At 42.8% G+C, this 11,744-nt stretch overlaps 1 protein-coding gene across 1 annotated transcript in view; it reads right to left on the reverse strand.

The window, feature by feature from the left end:
• Positions 1-7,456: 7,456 nt before the first annotated feature.
• Positions 7,457-11,744, reverse strand: part of PRP4K (pre-mRNA processing factor kinase PRP4K) — a 38,108-nt gene continuing 33,820 nt past the window's right edge. The window contains exons 13-15 of the mRNA XM_007452090.1: positions 11,061-11,212; positions 9,673-9,759; positions 7,457-8,966 (exon numbers count right to left, since the gene is read on the reverse strand). Of these exons, the coding sequence (XP_007452152.1) occupies positions 8,763-8,966; positions 9,673-9,759; positions 11,061-11,212 (443 nt within the window). The 3' untranslated portion in view covers positions 7,457-8,762. The remainder of the gene's footprint in view (positions 8,967-9,672; positions 9,760-11,060; positions 11,213-11,744) is intronic.

Genomic DNA, 11,744 nt, shown 5'->3' on the forward strand with positions numbered 1-11,744 from the left:
CTCTTTTCTTTCCTGCATCTCAACGTGAGCACGTCTATTCCAAGAAGCCTGGCAAAAATATGGTTCCTCATTCCGAGATACAGGTATTACACACACACACACACACACACACACACACACACACACACACACACAAATTCCTGAATGTGCTGTGGAGTGGAACTTGGGACAGTCGCAGCTGAGATGTCTACATATAAACCAAGGGCTTCCCTGATGACATATTTGAGTCTCTTACATGTTATGTTTCAAAGGAATGTTTCACTTGGAAAACCATTCTATTCAAGATGGTTCTTTTGTTGTGATTGTTTCCCAGTGTGACTCCATCATCAATAAATGGCATAATAGACTTATCGCTGGTACAATTATTCTTTTATTCTGTTCTATTAAACAATCATAAGAGTCCGTGATTTTTTTTCTTTTTTTAATTGAAGTGCAGCTGATTTACAGTGTTGTGTTAGTCTCAGGGGCACAGGAGAGTGACGCAGCTATACATATATAGGTATATATTTTTTCAGATTCTTTTCCATTATTGCAAGATATTGAATATAGTTCCCTGTGCTATACATTAGGTCTTTGTTGTGTATCTGTTTTATATATAGTAGTGTGTATCTGTGAATCCCAAACTCCTAATTTAGCCCTTCCCCTTTGGTAAACCATAAATTTGTTTTCTGTGTCTGTGAGTCTGTTTATGTTTTGCAAATAAGTTCATTTGCATCATTTTTTAAGATTCCACATATAAGTAACATCATGTAGTATTTGTCTCTCTCAGTGATTCTTCTTCCTCCACTGGTACCCTTTCTTCTTTCCCTTCCCATCTCGACAAATCTCCTTTGTCTGTCATTTTGACCTAAACTTTGGGTATTTGCTTGGCCATTAAAAGCTAAAGAAGTTGCTATTTTGTTAAATTAACATACAGGATCCTCTAGGTCCTCCCATGAATCCTTAGAAACTTTCCCTTCCCCAGGCCCTTTGTCATATACATGAAAGCAAGATCATTTCTCTTTGGGGCCTAGCTACAGGTTTAGGCTTGAAACAACCCACTTCCCTCAGATCTAATAGTTTTAGAATATTGAAGAAAAATGGCAGAAGTCTGTCTGTCTGCACTGTCCACAGAGCAGCCCAAATCTCTCAGTTCATGGAATTTTTCCCCAAGGCTCTTTGTTGCTGGAAGTGTTAACCTCGGTTAGATAAAGCTCAAACAGCTAAAGCTTAACTCATGAACCGGTGAAAAAGGGAAACGATGTAACTGACACACTTTCCTGTACTTAAGAATCAGGGAAACAAGAAAGTAGAGTCCTGGTTTCTCTCGGACGGAAACAGAATCTTTGGGAGTCGGGCCCAGGGATCCACTTTGCAGAAAAAGGCATCCCAGGTGATTTTATTGCAGGTGGTTCTTGGGACAACATACTTGAAAAACACTGTAAAGGGGAAAACCTGATGTAACATGCATGGATCAGAGTTTGGATATTCTGGGGGGTAGTGGGCTTTGGTTTTAGTGGATGGTTAGTGAGTTCAAATTAGTTTTTATTAAACATTGAAAAACACACACACATGATTAAAACTTCAAACATTACCAAAAGGGAAAGGCTCCTTCCCACCCCCAAACTCCTCCCCGGCACTAAGGCAGTCAGTATTAAGCTTTTGTATATCATCCCCCTAAATAAGATGGAATATTCGAGTTTAGGGATGGGTGAGATGATTTAAGGGACAATTGGAATAAATGTTGAAGAGGCAACTTGTTTGAAACAAGAGGTAGCTTGTTTCCTCTATCCTATCGTTAGGAAAAGAACAAGGCTCAAATAGTATTTAGAGGCAGGGGTCAGAGTATGCTTAGCTTTTAGGTTAATTTCAAAGAACGTTCTGGAACCTCATCAACAGCAGTAACAAATAAACTTAGTTGTTCAGGATCCCTTATTGTAATAGACTTTTACCTAAATCCCATATAATTAGTGTCTTTAGCCAAATGGCGTAACATCCCATTCACAGACTAATACAGACACATGGACTTGTACTTTCACTCAGTTCCAACCTGCAATGACCTTCCTTGTTTCCTCCATCAGCTCTCTTTACTCCTGCCTACAATTCTAAGTCCTGAACCTTACGTACCAGCCCTTTGTATCCATTCTCATTTTCTTCTTTCTTTACGTGTTTCGATTTTTAGCCCCTCACCTTTAGAGCTGGAATGAGCTAAGCTTTACTTGTAAACCCTTCAGGAAGGGACATGCATTTTGTCCACTGCTGCAGCCCAGTCACTGCCTGGCAGGTGGTAGACATCCTTTAAGGCGTTTGACTGGAGTGGACCTCACCCATCACAGAGGGCTGTGACATTCGCAAAGCAGCTTCGAGCACTCGCTCCCAGGATCCGCCGCCGCTAACAGCCCCAACTCCTCAGGCAGATTCCCTAACCTCTCTGTTCCTCACTTACCCAATCTGTAAAGCGAGTAGGATACCTTTTCTCGCATATAATCACGTGAGACCAAGTGAATGAAGTGCCTGGCAAACTCAGGCACGTCATCAGGGAGAGTAGGAAGGGCACAGGAGGGCAGAGTGGTTGGAGTGGGCTGCCCCAGCACTGGACTGTCACCGGATTAAGTGACAGCTCACGAGAGACCCGTCAGCGTCGCGCCCCACTTCTCGGGAGGCACGTGCCGGGCACTGGGGACCTGGTATGGAGTGAGGCACATACACCCTGGTTTCCGGAAAGACTAGCAGTGGGACCGGGCGTGGGGGGCGGGAAGCAGGAGGCGTGCGTGGAGTGTCTGCTGGGGGGCTCCACGAGAATCCTGCGCTGAAGGATTTTGTCTCTTGGAGTGTGGGGTGCGGGAACACTGATTCTGGGCTTTAATGTCTTAGAGGTAGGTAATGGCAAATTTCTTATTGGGAACATAACCAGACTGTTTTATTTAGGATGCCATTGGACCTAAAAAAAAAAAAAAAATTAAAAAAAACAACTGAAACACCTACCAGATAGTTTTCAGTTAAGTCCCAAATTGCTCTAAATGTAGTTATATAAAAGCTGTTAGCAGCACTGCTAAGACTTCAATTATGAGGCAAAGGGACTAGTAATTATATAACATGTCAGGAGCACTTGGTTAAAACAGAGTTGCTGGGATTCTTTCCGGTGTTTAAGCCGAGGCCCTAGAGCAACGAAGGGGGAAAACAGGCAACACGTACAAGGCGGTGAGGAGATTGCGTGGGGGGGGGGGGGGCGTTGATGTGTTACCAACAGATTCAAGACATCTCGCGACTTCCCAGACCTGCTGGAAGGCAACTTCATCCCGTTTTTGCAGAAACACTGGGCAGCGCTTGTGACAGACACATGTACGGAGTAGAGTCCTGCTCAGGAAATTCTAGTTGACTCTGGCTGGCTCTCCGGCTTTGCTCGTGGATCCCACGTTCCGCCTCCAGCACTGACACTTCTTGGCTCCTTTCCGGGTCTTAACTGAGGTGGAGCCTGGGTTTCTCATCCGTAAAAGAAAAGCCCACGTGCTGGAAGTTGCCACGAGCCTAAACCCACCCTGCGTAATACTTCCCCTATAATAAAAACAGGATCTCGTGACCCCTGCCCGGCACTTTGGATAGATGCCCACGAAGCCCTTAGCCCTGTACCAGGCCGAACAGGAAACACACCCGGGGCTTTGACAAGAAGGCTCTCCAGAGCCGCTACCACTCAGCCCATCGCTCCAACCACCACGACCTGACCAGCCAGCCTGGCCAGCCACCGCTGGCAGGGGCTCCCGCTGGGTTGGACGTGCTCTACAAAGCCAGCCTGGGCCTCTGCCCTCCGCCCTCCGGCCCTGTTTTGCGTGTGCTGAAGGTTCACACGACCTCCCTGTTCCTCTTAAGTATTTCATCACTGTTCTGTTTAAAGCCGAAGACAGTTCCTTAGGAGAAAATAAAGAATGGCAAGAGGCGGACAGGGGTCCAATACTCATCAGGCTTCCCTGCCTGCAATAAACTGACTGATTTAAGTCATTACAGCAAGGGGTCATCCCGTTACGCATCGTTTCTATCCCTAGGAAAAGGGAATCAAGCATGTGTAGCGGGAACGAGAACACAGCACCCTCTGGCGTGTGTTCTGCGCTCAGCGGCTTGCAGGCTGTCTCCAGGCTGCAGGTTCTGAGTGCAGGTCCGCTTGCTTGGCGGGACCTCCTCCCCACCCTCCCCTGCGTGAGACTCACAAAGCCTGTTGGATGTCTTCCGACAACTTCCCCTAACCTGGCGGTTCCCAGTCCTATCTGAGCACAAAACACTTTGCAAAGCACATCTATGAAGATCAGGTAAGAAAGAGCGTTTCTGACTTAAAGCTAAATGTAAGATATCAAACTCGAGCAATGAAAACTCAGGAGGCAGTATGCTAACAATAGGCACATTTTATTACATTTTCCTAATAAGTCAGTCAACTGGGAACATTGCTGCTGAAATGCAACTTACAATTCAAATGACACTGGGAATAATTAGGATACATGTCAAGTATTTTCAGAGATGAGCTTCCATATCTTGATCACTAAATGGAAAGATTCTTCAGAAGAACAGTCCCTTACCCTACACATAGGAGAAGAAAAATTAAAGATACCATGATGATATCTATCAAAATAACTGGAAAGCATTTTAAAAGTCAATTTAGTGTACATTAACTGACATGTAAAACACATGAATCTGTAGTGAACATTTCTATAAGGACATTTCGTCTCAGAAAAGAATGATAAAATTCACGTTAAATATACGCCTGAACTAGGATTCTATGAAAAAGAAAACACTTTATGAGGCCCAATTTCTGACAGTGTCATGATAACCAACATAAAGTAACTGTGCATCCGATATCTGGCCTCTTTCCTATCTCGACATTTAAAAGGGGGATTCCCTCAACCGCTCGGCCTGAATCCGAGGACGTGGGATCCCCGTTTCCGAGATTCACCTTCTCCCCGGCCAGCTAGAGAAGTCCAGGTGACGGGGAGGGGGAAGAATGCAAAAAGGGACAAACCTGAGAACCTTGCACCTCCCTGCCTCCACCACGTAAACACCCAAAACGCTGCGACTGTAAAAATGTCCTGAGTATTTGTTTTAGTCAGGAAAAGAAAGTGGTAATTATAATGGCAAAAAAAAAAAATTTTTTTTCAACACAAAATTATTCTGAGAAAAAGTAGAGTGGAATGAAACAGGCACTGGGGAATAAAGAAACAGGACGCTATTAATAAGGACTTGAAGGTGAGGGTGAATACAAATGCTGGGAGGATCTTAAAATTTATGACAAGACACTCCCTTCAAAACCCTGACATTCCAGCCTAATTTCTGATAACCTTTGAGAACAGGTCTACCCAGAGCACGGTGTCTAAAATGTGTAAGCTCAACTATCCCCCCAACTACAGAGAGAACTATGCCATCTTTGTGGGTTATGTCCTAGGACTTACGGACCCTGAAGTCTCACAATCACTTGGCACCATTTTTGCCATAAAGTGAAATACAGCGAGACCTTCGTGAGAGAAACTACACAGCAGCTGACCGCGCGTCTGCGGAGGACGGTGCATGCCCTGGGCCCACCGAGCAGAGGGGCCTGCAGAGCTCCACGTCTCTCTGCCTTAGAACGTTACAGACTCCAATACAATCACATGTGTGTGGATAAACACTGCTTACAGGGTTCCTTTCAAGTAGATAAATCAAGGAGTGCTGAGTTCAGGAATTTCAAAGACCTACAGAACGTGCCCTCGCCATTTCCCTTAAGAAGGAACGCTGGCAGTGCTCTGGATATCTGGTCTATTTCAAGACCACGCCCGGAGCACCGGCTGAACACAGACACTGTGCGCGAGCTGGAGAAGAGGGCGCCCCGGAGCTGAGCAGTGCTCTCAGGGCTCCTTCCGACCCTTTGCATCAGCCAAGGGGACGCGACACCGCATGTGGGAGGCTACCTTCAGATGGATGCTCTTCTGGTGGCTACTGTTTTTCTAATAATCCTTAGGGGCCAATTTTGACAACCACGTGTGATGTGGAACCTCACCACCCACGCGGCCAAGATCACTAGATCTGACCACTATTCTCATCCTGGGCGGGGGAAGCGGGGGAGAGGCAGGAAGCGTGATAAAGCGAAAACTTTACAATGAACACAGGAGCGCCACTCTAAGCCCCCAACAGTAATGCACCCCAAATCATAATGCTGAAAACTAAAAAACTAGACAAAAATTAAATGGAGGATTCTTTTTTTTTTTTAAATCTTTTATAGGACAGAAACCTTAGCTCATGTCTTCTGGTGTCATCATCTTCCACTGAGCTGCACCTAAAACACAAAGAACAAGTAACAAGCAACTTTGTTTTTTAAAGAACACGTAATAGTTTTGAAGGCATAAGATGAACTGTCTCTAAGTGGAAGTTAACTTACTTAAATAAGTATATAAAATGAAGCCATGAAAATCACCAGAAACATACACACGCTAACTATCAATATTCTGAGCGAAAATGACTAGGAAAAGACTTGACCATATGCAGCATATTATCACCCACGTTAACAGCGGTGGGGAAATCACTACCCGTTTCATTCAGGTAGGAAAGCTGCACCTGTGGCGCCTTGTTTACAAGGCGCCACCACCTGAGGATGAGAACTGCCTGGCGTTTATGTCAGTTTACGTCTGAACCACGAGGAGACGGGGGTACAGAGTCAAAGCTGGCCTATCGTATCATCTATCACCTTCCTGGCTGTAGTGCATTTCATGCCTTTCAATGGAGTAAAACCCACCAGAAGAATGCTGCTACTCTGATTTTCCATTCTTGAATGCACCAAAATGTGCATGCTTGTTGTAATTAGGTGCCTGGGTGAATAAAAAAATCCCATTTACAATTTAAAAATATTATTTAAACCCCTAAAATCTGATTATTTTCCACATTCCTCAGGGAGACAAGCATTAATTTTACCACCCAAACAGAAAAGATTACATACATTTCTGAAAATTCTCTGCTATCATGTTAAAAAATACTAATTTCTTCGTGTTGCAAAACCAAACCGATTTACATGATTTTGTTTTAAATTGTTGCTAAATGTTTATCTACACATGCTGTCAGAAATAACCTTGTTAAGAAGGTGAAGCTGGTGTCTCAGCAAATCAGACCCCTTGGAGAAGGCGGTGAGTGGCCTGTGCCCCGTTTTCCTTTTTCTCTTTCCGCACCATCAGAAGGAAAAGTGAGAAAATAGCAGAAACATTAGTTAAATCCTGAATTATACCCCATAACCTACAGGAATTACCTCACTACACTGAAAGCTGACAATACTGGTAGAATTTTTTGATGAAATAATCAGGATCCTAATTATTAATAAAATGATAAAACTTCCGGCTAGGTTTACATCTTTAACAGATACTTCTTTCAGTTAAGTACTTAAAGGAAGAAACACAAGGTTGCTTTTAACTCTATATCGTTTACCTGACTTACCAGCACTGAAGACAAAAACTTTTAAAAATGGCTACAAATGCCTTGTTCACAAAAGACTTTATTACCTAGTGATGCATACTGAGAACATACAGAAATCTGCATGGTCCACCGTCACATGCAGTAGAACAATCTTCACTTTACAATAAGTGAGTGTCAACTGTTTTATGCAATAGACAACACTTTAAAGTCACATCCTTAAAGAAAAGCTTCATTTACAAAAGAAATAAAAGGTAAAGAAGCAATTACCGCTTTTAAAAAGCAGCTGCTTTGTTCAAGAGTGGAAGGTTTATGCCTGTATTGAAAGACAACATGATCACAAATAATGAAAACAATGAACAAATGAAAAACACTTTTTACCATAAAGCAGTACACTTTCAAAATGACATACAAATAGTTAAAAATTTCATTATGTTGTCTATCTAACTTTTAAATATGAGGACTTCCAGAATCAGGCCTCAACATTTGTTATTAGTAAATGAAAACTACGTGTTGTTTCTATGTCACTAGGAACTGTATTTAAACAAAATGTATATAAAGTCTATAGCAAGTTGATTAAAAAAAAATTAAAGTTAATAAGAAACAGTACACTGAAGGCGCTCTATCCATCAAGCGCATACTCTTCAAATTTTAAATGTGATGAACAGAACAGAAATTGTAACTATGCCACAGTTGCAATGCCAAAAAATAAAACAAGATCAGTTATCACACATGCAGGGAATTCTGCCACAAAGCTAATATCCCTCATTTGTCGATTGTTCCAATAAAATAACATCTTAAAACACCAGTGATGTTGATGGTTTAGCTTACCTTCAGTGTACTGAATGTTGTACACAACCTGCTTTAAAAGAGGAGACCATCCCTGCAGGCAGGCTCAAGAAGGAACAGACCCCTTTCGGCACTGACTACACCCAGGGCATGCTGCTGTGGCCTGCACACACACACCTAGGAAAACGTGAATATAAACAGCATTTATGCTGGCCATTTTATCTGAAGACCAAAATGAAGCCAAGTTTGCTAAAAATAAATCAACCACCCAGTATTACTACTCATTTTATAACAGATGCTTTTGTCTTTTATGTGAACTGCAACCATTTACATTAGCACTGTAATTCTGTGCAGTCTTGGCAATTAAAACATTTCTACAGTGAAATTTCACATAAGACACAAAACAGATTAACTAACATTTCTAAAAGAAATATCACCCTTGGTGTTAATTCAAATATATCATGCTTCCTCAAATTTGCAGGAGAAATATTTATAAGTTTATATACATTAATAAACTGCTGTGAAATTTCTTCAGTCTTTGTATTTAATTTACTCAAACCCTTGGAGCGTCTTCATCTCGTTTAAATCTTCTCCTGGATGAAGGCATGCTGTAGGGCCTGGTTGATGCTAATCCGTTTAGCTGGGTCCAACATTAGGATCTGGTCCAACAAGTCCTTCAGCTGGTGTACTTTTTTACGCTGGTCTTCAGGAAGTCGCTGGCACCCGATCAAGTCAGCCAACAGGTCCTTAGTTGGATTAATGGTGCTCATGACAGTAACTTTCTCCTACAAATAATTTTTTAAATGTGTATCTCTAAATAAATCACTAAACATATATAACCTAAAAAAACTTGAATGAAAAAGGTCAACCCCAAGTTAGCCATGATAGTTTAAACATCATTCTGTAACTTAATTTTATGAACAGATCAGAATGAGAACGGAAAGGAATTCTATGAGAAATCAAAAACACAGTCAAGTGATTAAGGTCAGGATGGTGTGTGAACAAAGGCATGGAGGTCTGGAACAAGCAGCATGCCCGCTGGCCTACTGCCAGGTGTGGGATGGTGGGGTCCATGGAGTCGTGAGGAGGGGGAACCGCTGAGGACGGCAGTCTTTCTGAGGAGTTCAATACATTATCTTATAGGTAAGAGGGCGCCAAGGAAGAATTTTTAAGCAGGGAGAGTAACTCGATCGGATTTGTTTTCAAAAAGATCACTCTAGCAGCAGTACGGAAGCTGGATGGGAGCCAGACCAAGACAGTGACCCAAGGAGGGAGAAAAGGGCCTAAATACGATAAAATCAACTCATTATATACTAGGCAAACATTTTAAAATCTTTTCCATAACCTGACGTGTCTTATTCAGGAATTGGCCAACTGCAACAGGAATTATTTTTATTGTTTTAAAATACTCGCATCTCCTAGGACCACCCGGCACGCAATCCGTTAACGATAAGATAATCATCTAATGTAGCACACCTAAAGGACACTTACCCTCTCTGTTACTTTATCAACTTCTATGTACATGAAGTTGAGGTTTTGATCAAAGTGTTGGTCTTTAAATACGCCTTTCCGAATCATCTGGCAATAAAACAGAACAGTTGGATCTTGAGCTCTTAGACAACACTGGCAGCCTGGCCTACCGATGAGCCCAGTACACAAGGCACACCAAGTGTTCCTGTTTAGTCTCTCTGGGTTTGCTTCCTTATTTGAGAACGATCTCCGATTCCTTGTTCTCGAGAGGATAACACCTCATACAAATGCTGTACCTAAGACTCTACTTAACAACATGAAATTGTATTCTCCCGGGCAGTGACCTAAACCAATTACAATAAATATCATGCTGTGCTTTCACTGTTCAACACTGAAGACTAAGGAAGCAGAGACTGACATCAGTGGTTCTTAGGAAAAATACTACACAAGTGGGGCCTTCTCTCTTGGCAGTTAAGAAACCTAATAACATTAAAAAATTATGTTCTAACAGCCCTAAAGTGATAGCAGGTCAGGCCTCGTTAAAACAAGTACCAACATAGCTAATTTCTGTGTATCTCAGTCTAAACGAGTCCAACATAACAGAATTTGGACAGAACTTAAAAAACATAATAATGGCTTCTGACCTACAGGGAGAAAAATCTGTAAATCTCTCAGAAAGTCAGCACATAAGCTGAAATCATAAAAGCCGAAGATACTATCTTTAGACATTTTTATAAATGCCTATAAAGTTCTTGATTTGTGTTAATCAAACAAACTAATATTACAGCTCAAGCATTAAGGGTGAGTTTCAGGTTAAAAAGATGTCATTTGCCGTGACTTTTCTCAGTACCCTCTTCCTCTCCCAGCAGCTTCCAACCTCTATAAACGGATTGCCATCAAGTCCCCCGCTCATTCTCTGGTGACTGAGTCCTTCCCTCCACCATCTGCCTACCTGGACCTGCATCTTTTCTCACTGCAGCTGTTACCAATACAGGTGTGCTCCCAGGAACCCTGCTGCTGCTCTGCCCATCACTGAATGACAACCAGTGGAACAAGGGAAGGACAGAGATGTGAAGACAGTCGCAGGTATCCTCTCTCCCTCAGTTCCAATTCTACCTTAAACTATAGGCCCTACGCTTCTGCTTAATTCAGGAGAGTAAAGAAAAGCACAAAGACAGATTTTAGACAAGAAAAGGAAAATGGGATCCTCTTATTCTCTCTTGATAGCTCTTGGCTGATTAGAACCACTAATTTAAACACCAGAAACGAGCAGAGCTAAGGAATCAGAGTAGCCACGTACCCGCCTCTCAGAAACTGTTTTATAACCACTAGAGATGAGTGTCGGCAACCACGAATCTGCCGGGAGGCGCCACTAAGACCTCGGAAACAAGCTCACGCTAACATCCTACCTTATTTGGCATCTTTCCTTTGAGATCCATGGCGAGCTTCAACATATGGTTATTGGTTTTGCCAGGAAATAAAATCTTTCCAGTGTAGAGTTCATACAAGGTGCAGCCTACGGACCACATATCTATACCATAGTCATAGCTTTTACCTATAACTGAAAACATAATACAAGTTTTAATGTATGATGATAAGAACAATCAACTACTGTTTACTTCCATTAACAGGGGAGTCAATTTAGCTCCGACTATGTAACCACAGTCTGAGCGCCTCACTTTCACATCAGCTTCATATTCTTTCCCACTAATTCTTAACGGGGCCTCTCCAACTTAAAAACCTTAAAGGAATGAGGGCGTGGGGAAGGAACTGAAGGGGCATCTCTTCTATCTTTTCATTTCGCCTTTGGTGGAGGGGCTAACCAGCCTCAGCCAAGGCCAAAGAAGGGGAAAAACACAGGTCCCAGACAATCCACAAATGTGACAGCCAGGCCCTGAGGAAGTAAGAGCAGTCTCCCAAAGCCGAGGGCTTTCCACACCTGCCACAACCACGGCCATCCCACCTGAGGAGTATGAACTGGCTACGGTTCCCTTCCTCACGAATGACTCAAGCAGCTGCTGCAGCGACGGAAAACAGTGCTTAGACAGTCAGCATGCCGCTCCCACTGCACACGACGGCCCAGGTCGAAGAGC

Source organism: Lipotes vexillifer, unplaced genomic scaffold, assembly GCF_000442215.2.
Source record: "Lipotes vexillifer unplaced genomic scaffold, Lipotes_vexillifer_v1.1 scaffold1162, whole genome shotgun sequence".
Classification (NCBI taxonomy): domain Eukaryota; kingdom Metazoa; phylum Chordata; class Mammalia; order Artiodactyla; family Lipotidae; genus Lipotes; species Lipotes vexillifer.